Source organism: Musca autumnalis, unplaced genomic scaffold (assembly GCF_047663935.1).
Source record: "Musca autumnalis isolate F117 unplaced genomic scaffold, ASM4766393v1 scaffold_4, whole genome shotgun sequence".
NCBI classification, from domain to species: Eukaryota; Metazoa; Arthropoda; class Insecta; order Diptera; family Muscidae; genus Musca; species Musca autumnalis.
In genome coordinates this window covers 4026556-4051641 of record NW_027411977.1, presented here as the reverse complement: position 1 = coordinate 4051641, position 25086 = coordinate 4026556, and the positions used below count along the sequence as shown (strand labels likewise).

Below are 25086 nucleotides of genomic sequence, written 5' to 3'. Positions count from 1 at the left end.
TGTTAGCGCTCAAATCCAAACTCATAACTTCAAAAGCAGCGCAAAGAAGCGTTTGTCATGAAGGCCAAATATCCGTTATTGTATAAAAATACATTTGCATTTGAAAAACCAAAAGTTCTAGGACAGAGAAACTATTCCACAGTCGATATGTCTGAAGAGCTGCCCAACTAACAGCGAAACCGGTCACATAATTTGGTGGCTGTGTGGGTTCGAATCCTTGGCTTTCCTTTTTCACTTGCAAACAATTTCAATCATCAAGCTTAACTCTAAGAAGAAATTAATAAAAATCATTAAAAATGATATTCGCCCTAACAGGCAAAAATTAAAAAAAAACAAGTAAGAACAGACTATAGTCGGACGGGGCCGACCATGTGGTACCCTATACCACTATCCCTGTGCACTAGCTTTCCGGGCTAGCTGTTATAAGATGTGCATTAGAAATTTTACCAATTTTCACACAAAAGTTTTGATCAAATTAACCCGCTAAATATTATCCGATCATACCGTTGACTTGCACGCTTCTTCTTCATCTCAAACCAAAACTACGTTTAAAATTTCGCGCCGATCGGACTATTATTGCGACCTACAGAGCGGCTACAAAATCGAGCAAAAATTTTGTTTTTGGTCCATTTCATCCCTTTAACATTTCACGATCATCGCCAAAAACTAATCAGTTCTATTCTGGTCCAAACCCGACCTCCATACTAAATTTCGTGACAATCGGTCCATAATTGCGGCCTCTAGCTTGATTACAATTTTTAATGGACGGACAGACGGACGGACGGACGGACGGACACACATCGCTAAATCGCTTTATCTCGTCGAGATATGAAGTTTGGTATACCACATGAGGGGTCTACGACGAATATTTCGCGGCGTTACATGAATTTTTGGGAAAACAAACTTATTATACCCTTTTCCACATTGTGGTATAGGGTATAAAAACAAGTAAAAAAGTATCAGTCGGCTTTGCCGACAGAGATATACCCTCAGCCTGTGCAAATTGAAACACTTTTTCACAAAAAACTTATGTATTTAGGGGATCGTATGAAACGACAAAAATGTTGATTAGGATTAAAGTTCAAAAACTTTGCGGAAAGGTACTTAAAGGAATGGACCGACATAGACCATGGGGGTGCCATTGGGGGTTTTTACACCCTTCGGGCTGTTTTCTCAAGAAGTATGGACTTGCCCCTGAAAAAACTTTTACCATCGTAATTGAGGCAGCGAATGCAAGTTGCTTCAACAAAAATCAAAGTGATTCGATAGCAGGTCTTAAAGTGAACTTATCCAAAATTTTGTGTGGGAGGTACGGGATGGAGTGAACAAATATAGTCCATATTCGAACCTGATCATATTCGAACGGTCACTCCCATCAAGAGTTATCGTGCGCACAATTTTTCCGAATATATTTGAACTTTTGTGGGGTAGGTACCTGAAGGAGTGGACCGATATGGCTTATCTACGAACTTAAACTAAGTTTGGAAACAATATTACGAAGGCCAAATTTTGGCCGGAATCGGCATTTCCGTTCGAGTTATCTTGCGCTTCCACCCATAAACATGGTGTCATAGGGTTTGTATTTCAACTTTCAGGCTATTTTTTAACGAAGTATGGACTTGCCCCTGAGGAAACTGGTACCTTCGTATAGGGGACAGTGAATACAAGATGTTACAACAAAAACCAAGACGATTCGAGAGCAGGTCCTAAACTAAACTATTCCGAAATTTTGTGTTGGAGGTACTCGAAAGAGTTTACCGATTGAGTCGATAATGGAACCTCATTCAAGTCTGGCAGAAATTTCATAATGTGCAAAGTATGGACCAAATTGGTTACTCCCTTCAAGAGTTATCGTACGCACACATTTTCCGAACATTTTCGAACTTTTGTCGGAGAGGTACCAGAAAGAGTGGACCGATATAATCCATCTTTGAACTTGAACTGAGTTTGGACAAAATATTACGAAAGCCAAATTTTGGACCGAATCGGCTGATCCGTTCGAGAGTTATCTTGCGCTCCAACCACTACTCACGGTGTCATAGGGTTTTTTGTAACTTTCAGACAATTTTCTCAGGAAGTATGGACTTGCCCCTAATGAAATTTACAGCTTCGTATAGAGGACAGCGAATACAACGTGCGTAAACAAAAATCAAAGCAATTCGAGACCAGTACCTAAACTGAACTTTTCCGAAAATTTGTGTGGGAGGTACCCGAAGGAGTAGACCGATTGAGTCCATATTGGAACCTCATCTAAGTTTGGTTGAAATTACACGATGTGCAAAGTATGGACCAAATCGGTTATTCCCTACAAGAGTTATCGTGCGCACAAGTTTTGCGACAATTTTTGAACATTTGTGGGGGAGGTACCTGGAGGAGTGGACCTATATTGCCCATCTTCGAACTTAAATCGAATCTGGACAAAATATTTCGATACCCAAAATTTGAACCGAATCGATTGATCCGTTCGTGAGTTATCGTGCGCACCAGCCAGCCAGACAGACGGACGGACATTGCTAGATCTACTCAAAATTGTCTGAAACGGATATCGTACAAACATACTTGGGGTCTAAAACCATTATTTCGATGAGGCACATTTTTGGTCGTATCAAAGTGTAAATACCCTCTTTAGCCTAAAGGCTGAGGGTATAAAAATAAAAAAGTTTCATTAGGTTCAGTTATAAAACGTTATTGTTACATCAAAACACCACCATTTGTCGATAACATACAAAAGGGAACGGAATAGACCCATAGTATTTCTAGATACACTGAAAGAAAAATGCTTCGTTGTACCAATGAATGGGTTTCATTGATTATTTTTCACTGGTGCTATGAAATGTTACATTAATACAATGACATGTTTCGAACGTGAAGTGAAACTTTACGTTACCTAAAGTTGATAGATTTTTGGTTTCATTGTATAAATGAAACGGATTTCATTAATGTAATGAAATGTTTATTTTTTTTACATTTAAAAAAATATGTGAGTATTGAAACTATGCTAAATAGTACGTGCTTAAAAAAACTAGTACGCAAATATCTTTTAAGAAAATGACGGAAAATTTGATATATTTGATGTTTTTTGTTGGCTCCAGAAATTAATGATATAGTTTCTTCAAATAAATGAAATAGTTTCATTAAATAAATGAAACAATTTCATTAAATAAATGAAGCAGCAGCATTGAATATATGAAACAGTTTCCTTAATTAAATGAAACAGTTTCATTAAATAGATGAAACAATTTCATTAAATAAATGAAACATTTCTGAAGTCCCTAATACTATTTCACGGATTGAAAATAAGGCTTGTTATAATGAAGTATTATCTATATTATCTATCAACCTTATATTATCCCTTTCTTTCTTTATTAAACAAATGTTTTAAATTTTCCACAATCCTAAAGAGAACACATTTATAAATTTGTCACGTACATACATATGTGTGTATGGAATCACTCACTCATACATACATATGTATGTACACAGGAATATTTGCAAAACCTAGCAAAAGCGCCTTTAACAGTGTAACTGTACAAAATTTCTTTACTGTCAGCGATTGGCCTTGATATACACACATATTCGTTCTCATTAAAATATGTTTTTCTTATTTTTTCTACTTGTGTATCAAGACTTATTCTCTCGGTATGTTATTCTCAGTTGTTCTTTATTTCATTGTTGCTAAAAAGTAAATTCCAGCTGAGTTGTGTGAATGTGCGTGTGTGCGTTTAACAAGCAGAAAACACGATTAGGCAAAACAACCCTTCCCTCTGTCACAACAATAAGCGCTGACTTAAGTTGATCAGTAAATTTTCAACATTGTTTTAGTTGGCATCATAACACCGCCAAGTGCGGATGAATAAAAATGTTTCCATTTTCCATGTTTATAACTTAGAAAAGTAAGTAGGGGTAAACTATTTCTGGTAAGTTTTATGAGTTCATTTGTTTACTTAAGTGAATTTTCATTTATTTGGTTTTTTGTAATAGATTTTATTGCATTAATGAAGAGTTTTCATTGCATCAATGAATAGGTTTCATTGCATCAATGAGAAAGTTTCATTGCATTAATGAACAAATTTGTTAATTTTACTTCAATGAAACTCAATGAAACTTTTTTCGTTTATTCAATGAAGCTCTCGTTGGTTCAAAATCAATGACAAATTTAATTGATGGAACGCAAGATTTATATTATTAAGCTTTTTCTTGCAGTGTATATATCGCTCATTTACTCAAAGAGTGACACATCTCGAAAAATCAAGCTTCGAGAAAAACGCGTTTTAAGTTGGCGATTGAAATTTGACTTCCCAACTTAAAAAGATTATTACACTAAAACTAAAATAACTACTTGGACCATACTTTGCAACCAGATAGCCAGATATCAGTGCTAAATTTCTGTGCATGATCAAGCATGATTTGAAGTGTTTCAGTGCTTAATAAACTCAAAAAACTTTTGAGTTGAATTATGCTAAATTCGTAGTAAATGAGCTGTAACTCGTCGAGTTTTAGAGATATCAGCATAAAAATTTGACACAAGATAAAGTAGAAGTCGTAGAAAAAATAGAAATTGCTAACTCAGAAAACGCATTTTTTGAGTTATGTCACTCTTTGAGTAAATGAGCGATATGTAGAATCACTTTCGGACTCGATTTATGCATGTCCGTTCGCAACGTACAGGTCGCATTTATTTACTGATTCAGCTGAAAATTGGAGAATATAATTTTTAGATATAGGAAGAACGCTATTGCCTTTTGTGAAAATCGGTTCAGATTTGGATATAGCTCACATATATATTTTCCGCGGATTTCATGCACCAAACCCGCTACGTATGTCCAGTTCCAATGTAATTTGGAAAGTGTGATGGAACTTGGTTTAGAAAAACCTTTGCCAAATTATATTGAAATCCGTTCAGATTTGGACATAGCTCCCATATATGTACAGTCTGTCGCAAAAGTTAGTATACACCGTTGAAACCAAAATGTATTAGGGATAAATATCACTATAACTTATTGAAAACAACAAGCAATTAGTTTTGTTTGATAGACAAGAAGGTTGTCTTCCGTAATAACAATAAAAAGTGCGCAATATTTGCGTACATTAGCAAATGTACGGTTCGAATCCAAAAAAGACCAACATTTATGTCGCAAAAATTAGTATACAACGGAGAATCCTCGTGGAACTGTGTAAAAAATTCTAGATATTTTTGAACAAAATGAAACTAAATGTGTACTTAAGATCATAAAGAGTATATTAATTGGTTTTAATGACAGTTATAGTACTTATAGTGACAAGTCCAACGTACACTGGATCGTTAAATCCACAAAAATAGGTCATCTACAAATACAACAACTGTAGCGACGAAATTCCGAGATTTATGTCCTGTTTTTGAATTCTAAAGTCATGAAATGCTCAGAAAAGCTCTAAAGTTTCAATATGTGGTGATCTTGATCGAGTTTCGACTTGTCCTATTTGAAAAAATGGGAATTTCTTGAAGGAAACCCATACTTTTTAGGCCATTGTCCTTTTGAAACATCTAATAATCCTTAATCCTTACACATAAGGACTTTCCTTTTGAGTTAATTTTCTCACAAATTATGTCCCTTTACCCAGGCCTCAAGGTACACTACAAAAAATTACAATAGTGGAAATCTTCAAAATTATTGGCTTCAGCAAAATGTGCTCCAACAGATGGCATATATATGGTAATTCGCTAACTGTTGTCATATAATATATGTATAATATGCCTGAATTTCTTTAAAATGAAGCGTTTTAGGAAGGGCCTCATAATATCGACCATTAAAAATAATTTACGTGGAAGTTGTGTTGGCATCAACCCATTGATGTTTTTTATGTTCCTTTCCGATTTATGGCTTATCCTTACATTTCATGGACCTATGCGCAATGAAAGAATCTAAGCAATCTCCATGGGCAGCATGACGCTGGTGTATGATTTGTTGGTATATCCACTGCATCTACCTAAAATTGATGCTGAAATGCTGAAGCCTTAATTTCGGGATTTTTTAATTTTTTTTTAATTACAGAACTTGCGAATTTTCATTGTTTAATGTATGCTTATCTCATGAGTGTGTTCCGTACAGCATCCTAGTAATTGGAGTCTAAAGGCCAAAATTTTATGCGTAAATTTTCCTAAAAAACCTATATGTTGCGTGTAAAATTTACAAGTGTCATCCAAATTCCTTTGAATCCCGCATGAAATTATTTTTTTGCGCGACGGATCTAATGACCCACGTTCGAATCCATCCACTAAAACGGTGGATATAGATATCTTGAAAATAGGAAAATCTGCAAAAATATATTTTCTTTCTTTAAAAAATTGTGCTTTAATGGAATCCTTTATACGCGATATATATTTGCGAAAACGTGTGTCATAAATTACAGAGATAAGCGAGTAATAAATAATATAATGTGGAGGCACATCCGTGGTTCTCGACGAATCTATTTGAAATAGACGTATATTGACGTATTTTTGATGGGTGCTACTGAAATCGGATGCGCCTCAAAATCGTATACGCACTTTAAGGTTTTATACCTTGTGTGATGCAACTGACGGCACACTTTGGCCGCTGAGTGAAACATCGAAATAAACATAGATATCGCTATATCCAAACGTAAATGCGCATGAACTGATTCTATCTAATTCGCGAATGACATTACAACATTATTCCACAACATCCCATACGGGACAAGGGAGACTTCTCTCATATCAATGAGTGCACCCCGATTCATATTTAGCTCAATGATATGGGACCTACTGTTTATCGCCGAGTCCGAACGGCGTGTCTTAAGACACCACTTATGGAGAAGTTTTTTAAGGCTGAAATACTCAGAAAATGTCGCCAACATTACTGAGGGGTATTTTGCCACCGTTCGCGAATGACAGGCATTTTAATTTTCACATTTTTTAAATAATTGTAATTGCAATATTACTTTTAATTTCCTATCCTTATTAGTTATCACAGTAAGCAAGTAAGCCTTCGCGATTGTAAACCATATTTGGAACAATATTCCAACAAAAAGTTGTTATCTTTTGTTGTTGCTATAATATGCAATCTCTATAAATTTAGTTTCATATTTCTATACCCTCAGCCTTTAGGCTAAAGAGGGTATTTACACTTTGATACGGCCAAAAATGTGCCTCATCGAAATAATGGTTTTAGACCCCAAGTATGTTTGTACGATATCCGTTTCAGACAATTTTGAGTCGATCTAGCAATGTCCGTCCGTCTGTCTGTCTATCTGTCCGTCTGTCTGGCTGGTGCGCACGATAACTCTCGAACGGATCAATCGATTCGGTTCAAATTTTGGGTATCGAAATATTTTGTCCAGATTTGATTTAAGTTCGAAGATGGGCCATATCGGTCCACTCCTTCAGGTACCTCCTCCACAAAAGTTCAAAAATGTTCGGAAAAATTGTCCGCACGATAACTCTTGAAGGGAGTAGCCGAATTAGTCCATACTTTGCACATCGTGACATTTCTACCAGACATAGATGAGGTTCCAATATGGATCCTATTGGTTCACTCTTTCGGGTACCTCCCACACAAAATTTTGCTTAAGTGCAGTTTAAGGCCAGCTTTCGAATCGCTTTGATTTTTGTTGCAGCCACTTGTATTCACTACCCCCATTACGACGATATAATTTTTTCCATATATCCTCAGAAATCAGCACGAAAACTGCAAACAACCCATATAATACCATGTGTCGTAGTTGGAGTGGACGATAACTCTCGCACGGATCAACATATTTGGTTAAATTTTGGGTCTTTCAATATTTTGTCCAAACTTAGTTTAAATTAGAAGATAGACCATATCGGTCCACTCCTTCCGGTACCTCCCCCACAAAGGTTCAAAATTTGTCGCCAAGATTGTGGACATGATAACTCTAGGAGGGAATAACTGAATTGAGCCAAACTTTCCTATTGGTAATATTACTTTCAGGCATAGATCGAGTTCTAATATGGAAATCAATTTTGTGAACTCGAACGGATTTGAAACCAAATTTTTTCTATAACAAATTTTTCTCAAATGGAATTGCTAAAGAAATTTGTTTTTTTACCATATATGAATTATTGTGAATTTAAATTGAAATTATTTTCTAGACATAAATTTTTTAAATACTTTATCATATTGATTTCTAAAAAAGTCAATAGTAAACTAGTATATCACTAGTTGTTGTGGGACCATAGAAAGAAATTAGAGGACTTAGAAGGTAGTGAGTCGATAGATACATTGGATGTGGTGAGTCAGTAGTGTATCATGGGTCATAGACTAATCTATTTTACGCAGATTTTAAACAAACTAAATAAGACAGTAAACGTATTTAATTCTCTTACATACACGTTTGTTTAAGATTTTCAATCAATCCCCCAACGAAGACCTCGTAATGTCACCTTGCAAAGCAGTATGACCATTTTCGGGTATACCAAATATTTGGTTTGATTTGAAACAAATAACAAAAGTTTAATATATCGGTTATTTCAAGTACTTTTACACATTTTCGAAAACTTTAGTTTCTCTTATGGTAGATGGCTGGCCGAACTTCGTTTCTACTTGATTTCTTTTTGTGTGTGTGCGTTTTTTTTATTTTAACAAGAATTTTAAAACTTTTGATAATTTAAAACATATCACTACTTTTAACATTTAAAAATGTAAAGGAACAAAGTTATAGTTACTATAAACTGATCACAATAAGGTAATTCTACTCTTGCATTATTCACATATGCACGGTGCAACACAAATTCTCCGTGGCATCCTAATTTTTGAGCGGGTTACTGTATACCAATATTTCGTTATATCTTTGCTCCTTTCGTTTTACCTAAACACGGTGTTAATGTCTCATTAGAACAATGTTGCTATTCGTGTTTCACGTAAATACATCCATACACATATTTATGTATGTATTCATAAAAGTGTGGGCGTTGTGTCTGTATGCCCTAGGTGTGAGAATACAAATATATCTTCTTAATTGAATTTGTCTAATGTGTTTTAAATGTTACCGAATTGTTTCACGCACAAAAGCAGAACATCACAAATACCATCTCGTAACAAAAACATACATACATACACAAAAAAAATAAATTTATGCACGGGAAAAGTGTGAGGAATTTGAAGGTGTAAGTAAATGTCCTGGAATTTATGGTATTAAACAGAACATGTTTATAATCCCCATAAACAATTGCAGTGTCAGAAATTCGAACGAATGAAAGCAAGTAAAAAAGCGTTAAGTTCGGCCGGGCCGAACTTTTCATACCCTCCACCATAAAATATTCTGAACTAAAATGGAATAATTAGTTTTCATTCCTGTCCCCAACTTTAAATGGGTACGTTAAAATGTCAGTTGACAATTTTTGGTGGGCTAGAAATTGGGAGGTACCGTTATATAGGGGTTATAATAAAACATGGACCTATGTTGACAGTTTTTGATGGGAGCCTTTAATGTCAAATAACTCCTAGTTTGGTTAAAAATTGTAGCTAGAATCCTCAAAATACCGAAAATCGGTACATAACGTGGGAACTTCAAATGTCATTAAGAGCTAGTTCGGGGGTATGTGGGCTATACGAAAATATGAACTTAAATGAACAATTTTTGTTGCAGAATTTTTGTTGGCTTTTAAATTTTAAATTACAGAAAGTTCGTCCAAAAAATATAGCTAAGGTACGGAAAATCGGGAGGTTTGTTTTGGGGCTATACCAAAACATGGACCTACGTTCGGTTAAACATTTTAAGTAAAATCCTCAAAGTACAGAAAATCGGGAAGTATCGTTATATTGGGGCTATGTTGAAAATTGTTGATGCAGATGTGTGGTGACCACTACAACCTTCAAATGTCAAATTACAGTTAGTTCGGTTAAAAATTGTAGCTAAAATTGCCAAATTATTGAAAATTGGGAGGTACCGTTATATGGGAGCTATATCCTAAGATGGACCTATGTTGACAATTTTTGATGGAGAGGTGTTGTGACCACTAAGAACTTCAAATGTCAAATTACTGCTAGTTCGATTAAATCTTGTAGGTAAAATTCTGAAGTAGTACCGTTATATGGCGCTATACCAAAACATGGACCTATATTCATAATTTTTTCGAATATAAGTTTTTTGGTCACTAAGAACCCTAAATGTCAAATTATAGCTAAATCGGTCTGAAATGTAGCTAAAAACGTCAAAATTATAGCTAACTCGGTCTAGAAATGTGACTTAAAACGTCAAAATACCTGAAATCGGGCGGTAACGTTATATGGGGGCTATTCCAAAACATAGACCTATGTCCACTAGTTTTGTTATATAAGTTTATTGACACTTAAGAACCCTAAATGTCAATTTATAGCTAAATCGGTCTGATATGTAGCTAACAACGTCAAAATACCGTAAATCGGGGGTACCGTTATATGGGAGCTATACCAAAACGTGGATCTATGTTCACAAGTTTTCTTATATAAGTTTATTGGCACTTAAGAACCCTAAATGTCAAATTATAGCAAAATCGGTCCGAAAATGTAGCTAAAAACGGCAAAATACCGTAAATCGGGGGGTACCGTTATATGGGGGCTATACCAAAACGTGGACCTATGTCCACAAGTTTTGTTATAAAAGTTTAGTGACGCTTAAGAGCCCTAAATGTCAAATTAGAGCTAAATCGGTCTGAAAATGTAGCTAAAAACGTAAAAATACCGTAAATCGGGGGGTACCGTTATATGGCGGCTATACCAAAAAGTGGACCTATGTCCACAACTTTTTTTATATAAGTTTATTGGCACTTAAGAACCCTAAATGTCAAATTAAAGCTAAATCGGTCTGAAAATGTAGCTAAAAATTTCAAAATACCGTAAATCGGAGGTACCGTTATATGGGGGCTATACCAAAATGTGGACCTATGTCCACAAGTTTTGTTATATAAGTTTATTGACACTTAAGAACCCTAAACGTCAATTTATAGCTAAATCGGTCTGAAAATCTAGCTAAAAACGTCAAAATACCGTAAATCGGGGGGTACCGTTATATGGGGGCTATACCAAAACGTGGACCGATATAACCCATCATCGAACTTGACCTGCCTGCAAACAAAAGACGCATTTTCCCAAAATTTCAGCGTCCTATCTCCATTTTTGTGGATGCTAGAGTGATTACCACAGACGGACGGACGGACGGACGTGCACAGATCGACTCAGAATTTTACCCTGATCAAGAATATATATACTTTATAGGGTCGCAAATGAGTATTTCAATGCGTTACAAACGGAAAAACAAACTTAATATACCCTCCATACTATGGTGGAGGGTATAAAAATACTTTAGTAAAGAGTTTTAATAGAAGATGTTAAAGAATTTTGGGTTGTTATAATTCGTTTTGCCAAAAAATATGAAAAAAAAACAAAACTGTCAGCGCTGTAATAAAACATAATTACAAAGATATAATAAATGGCAAAATAAATATCTAATATTCTACAATGCGAAATACACAATTTCCGTTACTCTAATAATCATATACAATAACACTGGAATAAGTGCACAAATGTTCCAAGAGGAAATAGCAATTCAGAAACGTTTCCAAAAAAAAATTAAAGTCCTAAGTCCATGGGAAATATATATGTTTAAATTAGCAAGTGCGAAGTTTTAAGAATAAATCATCTGCTTCCTCTATTCCTTTAGATCATAACATGAACCTCCAGTCGTATGTCAATGGCTTGTTAAAGTTCGTGTTTTACATTTCCATATATATTTATGACTTTGAAGTACAACATATTAAATCTTGCAATTATTTTACAGATTTGATACTTGTTTGTCAATAAACTAAGTCTTCATTTCAATTTTATCCGATATTTTCCATAAAATCCAGTTATAGCTTACACCGTATAAAACCCCGAACACGCCAATATGGTGTATAAAGGTGCTTCGGGTTAACACTGGAAAAGGACGAATAATTTTTATGAAGTAACATTGTCATTTTACAGCGATTTAAGAGTGTTATGAGTGCGACAAAATGCCAAAACATAAGATGACAAACAAAAAAGAACATGAATGAATGAATGAAAACAATGACAATGTTGGAAGCTACTCAAGGTGTCTAAAGAAAACAGTAACAATGAGGAAAATAACAAAACCTAAAGAAAAACAATAAACACAAACAGGACAGCAACTTCTCAAGGGACACTAGGTATTGAGGTACACGAAAAAAATCAATGATAACTCCCCCTCAAGCACACCATAAGATTATAAGACTAAGCTAAACTCTAAGAGTGTGCGTATGGGGGTGAATGAATATGGCTGGTAACAAATGTTCCGCAGTGTTCGTCGGGAGAATAAAATGATTGCAGCAGTACAATTTAATAAGAGAAACTTGATGTCGCTTAAAAGAATGTTTATGGAAATTTTTTCACTTTAACTTGAGGAAAGTAATAAATGTTTAAGCAATAACAACAACACCAGCATCAACATCACAGCCAATGGCACGAAAGCTGATGCAGCATTTACACACACACGCACACCAATATCTTCCCAGAAGAATAAATTCTACAACAACAGCTCAACAAATTACAGAAAAAACAAGAGCTAAGGTAAGCTAAGACGCCCGGTAACGCAACAATTTCTTTACTTTTTTGCTATGCTACAGCTCTTGCACACTTGATGGCATTGAGAGAAGATACTGAAAACAAATAACAAATTAGAAAACTTTCAAATAAAATTCAAACAAAACTTTATGTACACTTTAACATTTCGTACATCTTCGGCATCACCTACTTGGATCTTGACAAAAAAGGGGAAGAAAAGGTCTTGGCCTTCCCAGGTGCTAGGTGGGAGGGCTGATTCACTTTTTCACCGACACCTTCTCACCCAGAACAACAGTTCACTCACTGAGTTATACTTGCACGTTCGTTCGTTCATTCATTTATTTATTCATTCGCCAGGTCACCCTCTGACACTTTCCGCTTCACTGTCTTTAATGTTGAAGCACACAAAAAGATCAAAAAGTACCAAAGTATGGTTATAAATCACCGAACGAAGTAAAAGTATCACAAGAATGGAAAAACAATGTGAAAATGCTTTTCACCCAATATCCAGAGAAACGCTTCGTACAACAATCGTCTCACCCATATGCAAAAGTGGCAGCAATATTAAACGTTATAAAATATTGTGCTAACGAAATATTTCAAATTAAAAGAAAAACAAGAGACGGACGAAATGCAACAGCTGGAGGCAGGGACAAATCTTGTAGTGTGATTTTTGAATAAGGGGCAGATAAATATTTAAAGTCAATACGTTATTGAAAAACAAGAGCTAATTGTTGAGAAGGATTGAAAGACAGGATATAAGTTCTGGTGAAAAATACGTTTTGTCAACCTAGGGAGTGTGCATCTGCTGGGATATAATGGGTCTTTTAGGTAGATATTGCAACCAAATGTTAAAGAAAAATTTTTGATTTTTGATTGCCACCGTGGTGCAATAGTATGCACACCCGCCTTACACACAGAAGGTCGTGGGTTCGATTCCCCGGCCAGGCAACATCAAACACTTTTCAACGGTGGCAAAATACCCCTCAGTAATGTTGGCGACATTTCCTGAGTATTTCAGCCATGTAAAACTTCTCTACAAAAGTGGTGTCTTAGACACGCCGTTCGGACTCGGCGATAAACTGTAGGTCTCATATCATTGAGCTAATATGAATCGGGGTGCACTCATTGATATGAGAGAAGTCTCCCTTGTCCCTTATGAGATGTTTGTGGAACAATTATTATTATTATCATTATTATCTATAAATACTCACTTAAAACCGGCACAATGGTACAAGATTTTAATATTAAATCGCGAATTTGCAATTTGTTTTTAAGTTTTTATTAGATAGCTGGTTAAAAAAGTAAAAAACAAGTAAGAATATTAAAGTCGGGCAGGGCCGACAAAATTATACCCACCTCCACTACCACTGGACACTAGTTTGTCACGGAATTTCTTTTGTATGATTTTGACATATTTTAGCCGTCCAGTCATACACACATAAGTCGATATACACTTTAACATACTCAGCAAAATTTGAAGGAAAGGGTTCCATGCGATGACGTGATTTCATGGCATCTTTTGCATTGGTTCAAACGAAGCCGTGAAATTTCCGATATTTTCATTAGCATTTGAACCAATGCAAAGGAAGTCGTGAAAGCTCCGATCTTTTCATCAGCATTTGAACCCATGTAAAGGAAGTCGTGAAAGATCCGATATTTTCATCAGCATTTGAACCCATTCCATCGATCTAATTGAGATGAATTTTGTGTTTTTATTTATACACATTTTTCAAAATATATAAGATTAATTATTTACATTAGGTTTGATGTTGTCGGAGACTCGAAATCACAACCAACGTTGTTAAAACTCTCGTAGTAATAATAAAGTCATTGCAAATGGTTGGTGAAAATGACATGCCAAAGCATTGGTGGAAATGACATGCCACAGCCTTGATGAAAATGACATGTCAAAACATTGGTGTTTTGGATCCAAAAATGAATAGCATCTTTTGGGGTCCTCGCTCATACAAAATTCATAGATGAAGATGCTACAAAAATTAACATGCCAGATCACTTTCACCCATGATTGAATGGCATCGAACATTTTGCTGGGATACCAGTGATGTAGCACATATATACGCCGTCATTACTGGAAACGTAAGGTGATATTTGCCTTATTTTGTAATGAACATTCGCACCTGTCTGGCTCTATGTTATTAAAAAAAACAATCCCAGCAAAATGTTCGATGCCAAAGATGCCATTCAATCATGGGTGCAAGTGATCTGGCATGTCATCTTTTTAGCATCCCAGCAAAATGTTCGATGCCAAAGATGACATTCAATCATGGGTGCAAGTGATCTAGCATGTCATCTTTTTAGCATCTTCATCGATGAATTTTATATGAGCGTGGACCCCAAAAGATGACGTTCTTTTCTGGATCCTAAGCATGTCATTTTAACCAATGCGTTGACATGTCATTTCCACCAATGCTTTGGCATGTCATTTCCACCAATGATTTGACATGTCATTTTCACCAATGCTTTGACACGTCTTTTTCACCCATGCTTTGACATGTCATTTTAACCAATGCTTTGGCATGTCATTTTCACCAACCTCTTGGCATGAAATTTTCATATTGTTTGGAAAATGGAAATGCTGTATTGAAATAGGGTTTTCATGAAAAACAAAACTCTTTATTAATTCAAACGAATTCATGAAATAACTACAATTAATTTATCAGTTTAGTTTTTCAAAAGTTTACATCCAAAATTGCAATGTAATCACCACCGATGCAACGCAAAAGATTACTTCCTCCGTTCTCCGCAACTGATATTCTTTCATCTTACAAAAGGTTTTTTCAATTATCTTCCCATCACCAGTTCAGATTTCGACATGGACTCCAAATGCACTCCTTTAAGTATTTTTATTTCGTAAATTATTTCGTAATTACTTTATTTTATAATTTTGTTATTTTATAACAACATTTTGGAAATTTATACTCTTTTGTTTAGTGACGAAAATATGTAGGGATCTACAACCCGGCTTGCTTTAGGGATCTCTAAAAACAAAATGTAACGAACGGGGAGGAGAGACTTTTTCAGGAAAATACAATTTATGCTTAATTAATTTATTTTTAATTGTTTCTTTCCAAAAGTAGTTTCTTCTTTATTTTCAGATTCTTGTTCCTTTTCGTTTCGGACTTTTTTCAAATTCCAAGAAGCGAGATTTGATTGATTTCATTCTATGTCAGATTTAGAACAGACAAGGGAACTTTTAAAATAGCAATGTTTGCAGTCCGATTCTATCTTTAGCTCGATGGTTGGGACTTCATATAATAACAATTGTTTAGAAGTTTTAAGGGGAGTACAAACTATCAATCAAAAATGACAGCCAACGTACTTTTAGGAAATTTTTCCTGCAAATAACAACTTTTATTTAGCGAAAAACCTTTTAAATACAATATATACGGTATTATTTAGATATTACAAAAGAAATTTTTCAGTTAGGCTTTGATATTCACGAAATAGACCTCGATGACTGTCAGTTTTGCTTGTCAATGTGTACTATACTTTAGTTGTTTGATATGCAGGAAATGTAAGACAACATCACGACGACAGTTCTAACAACTTTGGTCTGTTCCAGAAACTGCAAGAATCTACTTATTTTTACTACGATAACAATTTTTTCTTTATGTTATCGGAAAAAATAGTAAAAATTAGTAGATTTTTGCAGTACTGGAACATACCAAAATGAAAATAAACAGGTGTGTAAATAAAAACACAAACATCATCTCTATTGGATCGATGGAATGGGTACAAATGCTGATGAAAAGATCGGATCTTTCACGACTTCCTTTGCATTGGTTCAAATCCTAATGAAAAGATCGGATCTTCCACGACTTCCTTTGAACCAATGCAAAAGATGACATGATGCTGGGATCTTCATCGATGAATTTTGTATGAGCGTGGACCCCAAAAGATGCTATTCATTTTTGGATCCAAAGCATGTCATTTACACCAATGTTTTGACATGCCATTTTCACCAAAGCTTTTACATGTCATTTCCACCAATGCTTTGGCATGTCATTTTAACCAACCCTTTGCAGTGACATTATCATTACGACGAGAGTTTTAACAACGTTGTTTGTGATTTCGAGTCTCCTATTGTAAATAATTAATCTTATATATTTAGAAAAAATTTGTTTAAATAAAAACACAAAATTCATCTCTATTGGATCGGTGGAATGGGTTCAAATGCTGATGAAAAGATCGGATCTTTCACGACTTCCTTTGCATGGGTTCAAATGCTAATGAAAATATCGGATCTTTAACGACTTCCTTTGTATTGGTTCAAATCCTAATGAAAATATCGGATCTTTCACGACTTCGTTTGAACCAATGCAAAGATGACATGAAATAACGTCATCGCATGGAACCGCTTCCTTCAAATTTTGCTGGGATATTAACAGACATTTAGAAATAGCTTTCAATTATCAGGACACCGTAAATCACTGTAATTTGCATCAATTTAAAAACTGGGATTTCCTAATTTGCCAAATTCTTTAATGTAAATGTAGTTCTAAACAAAGAAAACAATAACAGAACCCATTTATATATTAGAGAAAAGTGCAGTCAGTTATCTAACCGCTACATTGATATAATTTTCATCAAAGGAGAGATCAAGCTTCTTTTTCGTAAAATGCAGGAATATGTCCCCTAACAATTAAAATACGGACCAAAAATTAAATTTGGACATTTTTCTCACGAAAGATATGATCAATTTTACCCGCTTAATACTATCCGATCATTATCCAAAATTATTGGCATCTTCATTGACCAAAACACCTACCTCGTGCAAAAATTTGTCAGCATTAAACTATAACTGCGAACCCTAGCGTGGTTATGAGTACACTAACAAAACTGAGTACAATAATAAAACTTTTTTATCTGACCACGTACATACATCAACATAAGGTGTGTACGACAATCCAAAAGTTTGAACAAATTTTTACAATTTTTTACAAAATGCTGTTCGATAACAAACTTGTACTGTAAAATAGAGCGAATTTGGAGAGAATTGTGAGAGAGTTGATTTAAATTCGAATGTTTTGTGGCGGACTTTGCAATTCCTGGCAAAAACATAAACAAACTTTTGGTTATTAAAATAATTACAAAATAAAAAAGAGAAGAGATAACTAACTAAATTATGGAAAATTATTTATTTTGTAAAATAACTTATTTTATAGTTTGTGGTGATTGTTTTTTCCAAGGTATCAAATCCCAGCAAAAAGCGGCGCATCCACGGAGTAGGAGGAACACTATGTGGACGACCAGCCGTTAATTAATGGTTTGGAAACAACCTCCAATTGTTTAATTAAATCTTATCCGTCAAACTTATTGTTTGTCAAATCAGTTGACTTCTTGTTATTTACCAATTGTCTCATAAAAGTTTCTGTCAATTATACCCGCTAATTACTATCTGATTATCATATTAAATTGCATGTTTCTTCCCTGTCATAAGCTCAAACCTTCCTTTAAAATAAGCGCTGATCAGACTACTATAGCGACCTACAGAGCAGCTACAAAATCGGATACAATTTTGTTTTTGGTCCATTTCACCCTCTAAATATGTCATGATCATCACCAAAATTTCGTGGCGATCGATCCTTAATTGCGGCATGTAGCTTGATTACAATTGTTAATGGACGGACGGACTTACACACACCGCTAAATCGCTTTATCTCGTCGAGACAAGAATTTTGGTATACCCCAATGGCGAATATTTCGCGGCGTTGCATGAATTTTTAGGAAAACAAACATTGAGGAGTAGGATATAAAATCGCTGACCTGATAAAAAACTATTTGGACCAATATTAAAGAAGTTATATTATTTTACTTTTAATTTTTACTCAGAACAATATCCCATATGCACAGTGGATGCGCCCAACGACAAAAATCAAAAAATTCATAAAAATTTAAAAGTGCAAATAGCTACAAAATATTCCAAATTTTTCGAAACTCAACTTATTTTTTCCATTTTTCGCGGTTCTTAAGGAGAAAACGCCTTACAAACATGACTAATTTTGAAGAAAAAATGTATTTAAAAATGAGAAAGAATAGTTATATTCTAAGCGAATTTATGAAACAAAGGACTATTTTTAACGCCTTAACTTAAGTTGAATCATTTACTAAGCTTCATTTTTCTAGTTATGAAAATTCCTCTAAACTGCATGGTTTACCAAATATTTTCGTTATAATATTGGTAATAACGAAATTATTTAATATAGATGTATGGATTTCCTTAAACTTTTAGTCACTTTCCACAAATTCGCAAGAGTGGCCACTAGTACCAAATTGAAGCCTAGCTCCTGTAGATTTCAAAACTGTATAGACTTTTTGCTGAAATTTGCGGTTTTGACAGTTATGGCCATAAGTTTAACTTTTTTAGTTGCTGAATTCATATTTTTTTGAATTTTTAAAATTATTTTTGTTATCCTTTATTATATTTATGTTCAATATAATGTTTTTGTGCTATTAGCGATTTGTTTTAACATGGTAACTTGGAGCCGCTCTGAAAAATAAAAGGTTTTGGGGGTATACACTTTAATAAATATTTTTTCTTGTTTGGGACACCCTAATGTTGCAACACGTCAAAACGTGGAAATTTTACTTTATTACGGGTAATTCTGCAGAAAAAAGGAGATTAAATCTTATAAAGTACAGAAAAAAATGGACCAATGTCACATATATTTATAAAATCCTGTTCTAAACTCTGAGTTAACTATTAAAGCCTAATCCATTTAGAATTTGTTAAATGTCTGTAAAATACATAAAATCGAGATAGAAATTATATATGGGGGTTTAGCAAATCATGGACCAATACTGACAGTTTCTCGCGGAGAGGTTTACAATGCAATAACAACTCCTAGCACCGGATTACAGCGAATTCGGTTAAACAATATGTTGGCAACAGTAAAATACTTCAATTCAGTATGCCACGCTACATGGGAACCACGCGAAATTTTGCACCTAGGACTCCAATATTTTTGTTACAGTGTTTTTAGCCCCCGAGGACCAACTGTTAAAAATTTCAGTTCGATATATCATCTAGAAGTATTTTTGTCACACATTCCCATGTAAGTGCCACCACTGTGATATGTAATGATAGAATCAGATGGAATTCTATCGTAGAAGCCCTATGCTCCCATGAGGAACAAATAAGGAAACAAAGGCAAAATTTATTTAAATAACCCCCAAACCTAAACAAATATTGGTTGTTAGCGATAAGAAGTGGCGCCGAACCCATTTTTATTGTACGGCATATCAGCGGATTTATGGAATTCAGTATTTAGGCCACATTTATAGTCCAATGGATATGAATATATTACCAGTCCATTATTTATGTATATAATAGCTGGACTATTCATATACGTTCAACCGATTTTTGGTATTTTGTGAACTAAAAGAGTAAAATTATCCAATCATGGCGGAATTTTTTACATTTGAACATTTGCCTTCATTGCCATGTGTTTTCGCTAACCGATCGGCACAATAATTCATATTTATACATCAAATGAAAACAATGGGAGTATGTATTAATACACCCAAATTAGGTAATTGATTTAGCCATGTGTGAGTGGTGTGTACGAGAAACTGTAAAAGGGTAATTGATTTGGTCTCAAATTTGTACAGCATAATACATAAGAGGTCTGATAAAAAACATTATCTTCAAATTTAGTCAGTTACGAATGTTCGATTTTCACATTTTAATACCCTCAGCCCTTAGGCTAACGAGGGTATATACACTTGGATATGACCAAAAAATTTGCCTCTCGAAAATTCGTTTCAGACCATTTCGAGTCGATTATGCCCTGTGCGTCCGTCTGTCTGGCTTGTCTAACGGAACAACCGATTCGAACCAAATTTTGCACTTCGAAATATTTTGCCCAACATTAGTTTAAGCTCGAGGATGGACCATATTGGTCACCCCTTTGGGTAGCTCCACACAACAGTTAAACAATTTTAAGTAAAATTGTGTGAACGATAACTTTCGAAGGGAGCAATCGATTTGGTCTAAACTTTTCACTTTTCATGTATTATTCGTTCCAGATATACATAGATCGGGTTCGAATATGGACTATATCGGCCCACACCTTCGGGTACCTCCCACACAAAATTCGGAAAAGTGATGTTTACCGCAATCCTTGCAATCCTTGAGTGACCGAAACATAAGAACAAATCCATAGCGGGACTCTTTTACAGTCATATAAATACTAATATTAATATAAATAGGTTCAATTTGTGGATTTGTTATTCTATAGAGTAAACGACTACAAGCTTTACAAGTGGTACCATATGGTACCACCACATGGATTGGATTAAGATCTCCTCTCGTATCGTTTTTACGCTTTACGACGGTACTGGGTAAGTCCATACTTCCCGAGATAATGGTCCATGAAACCCTGTTGGCACCAACTAAAATGTCAAATCCAGATGATAACTCACGTAGATAGTTTCTGATTGGTCCAAATGTTGCACATCTTGCAGTTAAAAAATAGCTAGTGCTCAAGATAATTTTCAAACTTTTTCTTAAATTTCTTCTACACTTAATTTAACGAAATTTAATATTTCGAGTTCTCTATGAATGAGAAATTTGCTTACTAAAACTTGTTGGTATATGTCGATGATTTGGTATATCCCCACATTACGGTACCTGCAGATTCCACATATTTTAAAGCAAACTCGTGATACAAAATCTATATATATATATATATATATATATATATATATATATATATATATATATATATATATATACGGCATAATTATAGTGATTATTTTTTGGGTCTGTGACTGAACTCAACACAGCTGACTGATATTACAAACATATATAACAGACATAAAACATACAGATAAAAAGTAGTATATTCGAGTCATCAAAACTTAAATTTTTGAGAAGAAATGCGTATATCCTGAAGGGGCCGAAATATTCTACAGTAAATATTCTCTAAAATGTATGGGAAAGGCTTATGCGTAAAACCTAGGACTCTAGTAGACAGCACGCTTTCAGAAATTAACTTACACTTGCTTATAAAAAGAATCCTTGTCAAAGCATGATACACGGATGTTTTCTTATTCAGGAGGGATATACTTATATTGAATATTACTGAAAGTACTTCGTTTTCAATATAGAGTGAATATACATCGGTATTCCAATAAAATGTTTCTGTACACCAAAGTTTGAAAGGGGGGTTCTATTCAAATTAGCCAAATATTTATCTTGAGATTTTGACTTTATTTGGATTTTGATGTATAATTCTTATATAAATCTGATTTTAATACAAATGAATGTTTAAGTTTACTCCAGACACATGAAAAAAACTTCAACACTTCAGATCTTGTATAAATAGGAAAAAAATGGAGGTCCTATTGGGTCCTTGAAAGTGGACAATATAATTTTTGATGAATAAATAAAATAACTGTTATTTTTATCAGACATCTTTTATGTATATATGTATGTATGTTCATATTTATTTTCAATCCCACAGAAGCAGCATATCGGAATGTACAGACAGTCAGTTGGGGACAATTTAGCTGATCCATGTCCCCGTGTCTTGTAGTAAATGCGCGAGCCCTGGGTCGATCGAATCGACCAAGCGATTCTTTGGCGTCCCTGAAATATCCAATAGCACGTTAACTCATAACAACCATGCCCACCTGACGATAAACTCTAACTTCATCAAAAGCTCAAGTACAGTCAATCAATTAATAATTTTGTGTAATTTGGAATAGCACAGAAAACCTTAGGATATAAGCTTTTTATGGTGTAATTGGTAACTAAACATACACATTTAACATTAATTAAAATTGAGATAATACAAAGATACATACCTCGATCTTCTCGTCGCAGGATCTTTCATAACCATAGCCTCGGAAATTGCACCAAAACGGCTAAAATAGTCTTTTAAACTCTCTGCAATGAAATAAGCAAAACCAAGAAAATTACGTTAGTGAAAATTCACGATGTCTGTATGAAGAATGAATAAAAATAAAAACATATAAGTGCACCATTAAATAAATTAATTTCATATTTTGTTCTCATTTTTGGAACATCTTTTGAAATTTCGATTTCATGCAATAGATTTATTTGAAGACTTTAACATCTGGCAATGCACATGACAAGTCGCCCAAAACCAAAATGTCTACATCTGGTGACAATGGCGCTTTTTTTAATGGAGGCAATCTCAGCCAACTAATGTCAATCTTTCGCTAAAAATGCATTCATTCTCAACACGCAACAATTATGAGATTCACTATTCTCTACCACACACAACAATAATTGGTTCTTGGCAAAATATCCATCACTAATTCCCCCCAATCAGTAGCTAGACTCCATGCAGCAAAAAAAAAAAAAACAAAAAGAATTCCAAATAAGCCATAGCCATTGCGATGGCTAAAATAATACATCATAAATCTTAACGAGTGTACAATAAAAATTCAATAAAAACAAACGCAACGCGTGCCTTTATTGTACGCGAAGCAGTGTTTTCTTCTCCACTGGTCGCCAATTCAAATTGTATAGCAGTCGCTTAGGGATGTAGACCCTCTACACAGTGTGCCATTGAAATCATAACGGCACTTTGTAAGTTTAGCCATCATAGCAAGTGACCGAAAAAAACACATCCATTAAAAACCACTGGTTGCATTGCCAAAGGGGACTTCAATGGGAGTCAGTAGTGCAGTTTTCTTTTTTTATTAAAGTTGTAAAGGAGCGGAAATTTGTTTAAAATAATGACTGCAAGGAGGGGTTACTAAACTGTACACTTAAAGACAAACTTTACAATTGCTTGCACAAACACTGACGTTTAAAACATCTTTAGCATTTAAAGTAAATATGAACATACATACAAAATGATTGTTGATAGGCGTGTGTGAGTCGGCGGTTGGAAATTGTAACTTTTCAATGCTGACTGAACTTCAGAGCGCAATATTAACTTATATTTCCTTATTTCCAACTTCCGTACAAGTAGAATAGTAATATGTTCGATACGCAGTTCGGAAGGAGGTCACCATCAATGTGCGTCATAAAATGAAAGAAGTTCCACATTTTTAACCGAAATGTTAATAATTTTAGTTTCATTACACAACCAAAAATTATGTGATTAGGTTGACATAACTCCTGAAGGTTTTTTCTTAAGGCTTATCATTCCCCATTAAAACAGTAAAAACCCCTACCCACCCCATTGTAGCGCATTTATCCTACGCCATTGAAGCTTCTGGTATTTTTATTATGGACATTCCTATATCGTTGCCATATGGTTCACTTCGTATTAGTGTTTTCTTGCTTTTGTTGTTGGCATTGTTATATGTACGGAGTCGCGTGATTTAACTTTTAAAATGATAATTATGTGCAATAATAAAAACGATTTATATGCTTATGACAGTTTAAGCATAATAAATTAAAACATGACCGAACAAGCGAGCGAGTAAACCAACGACAAAACACGCGACTAAAAGTCAACCAACTCAACTGCCAAATGACACAAAAATCGCCAGTGTCACTATTTATGGTAACACTATGTTCTCATGACTTTGGCACAGCAGACGAAACCAACACTCCGACTGCTTTACTAGTGTGGGCATTGGAGGTTTTATGGAGGGGGCCTTTTGTATAAAGTACAGCCGAATTTCTCTACAACGCAGCTGTAGGGGACTAACAATTTACACGCTGTGGAGAAACTTCTTTATAAAGAGCATAATTTGGGTTATAGGGGAGTTCGTTACAGAGAAGACCAGCCCAGGAGTTTGTAAAAGTCCGAAAAAATGAAATTGAAATGAAACAGAAATCAATAAGGAGTTTGGGGCCGACTTAAGAAATGTTTTTAAATTACATATAAATCTAACTGAATTTTGTAATATAAGTATGATTAGGGCCTTCAGAATGAAAATGGGACCTTTCTCTACAGCAACCACCCTATACATACTGCCACGACAATTTATGCATGTGCATGTGAGTAGCTATGTTTGATTTCATTGTTAGTGGTTAGCGTAATAAAAACATGTCATTACAAATTGACATTATAAAAATTAAAACAACACCATACAACAACAACAACAGCAATAACTTTGCATAACAGAATGTCATTGCCATTTAGGCACATTTGAAATGTGCAAGGGGATGGCTGGGCAGGGGTGCTTATAACTCGCTCTACTTGTTCTGCAAGTAATTGATTGTTTTGTTGATTTCCCATTTAGAGGCGTCACATACATGCACACAACTAAATGGTCATGCACGCATACTAGCAGCTAAAAGGATTAACAACGGTATGAGTTATACCAACAAGGGGTAGGGGAGATCAAATCGGAAACAGGTTTTGTGTCTTGTACCAAAGTGGGTGGATTAATGGTGGTTGACATGTGTTAGGATTTATTTACAACACGTGTGGTTGACTTGTTCTTTCAACCCTTCTACGTCTCTTCCTTCACGAAGTAACTGCTCTTCCTTATGCATGCATGTAATGCCACTAATATTGGGGTTCACTGTGTGTTTCGTGACTTACGGAAGTGTCTAACAACAAATAGAATA

The 25086-nt window shown here is 34.8% G+C and overlaps 1 protein-coding gene across 8 annotated transcripts in view; it reads right to left on the bottom strand.

Annotated features, from left to right (window-relative positions):
* Positions 1 to 25086, bottom strand: part of Rbp6 (RNA-binding protein 6) — a 965414-nt gene that overhangs the window by 607688 nt on the left and 332640 nt on the right. For all 8 annotated transcript variants that reach the window (XM_073984491.1, XM_073984486.1, XM_073984492.1 and 5 more), the window contains exon 4: positions 22392 to 22473. In XM_073984491.1, coding sequence (XP_073840592.1) covers positions 22392 to 22473 — 82 coding nt within the window. The remainder of the gene's footprint in view (positions 1 to 22391; positions 22474 to 25086) is intronic.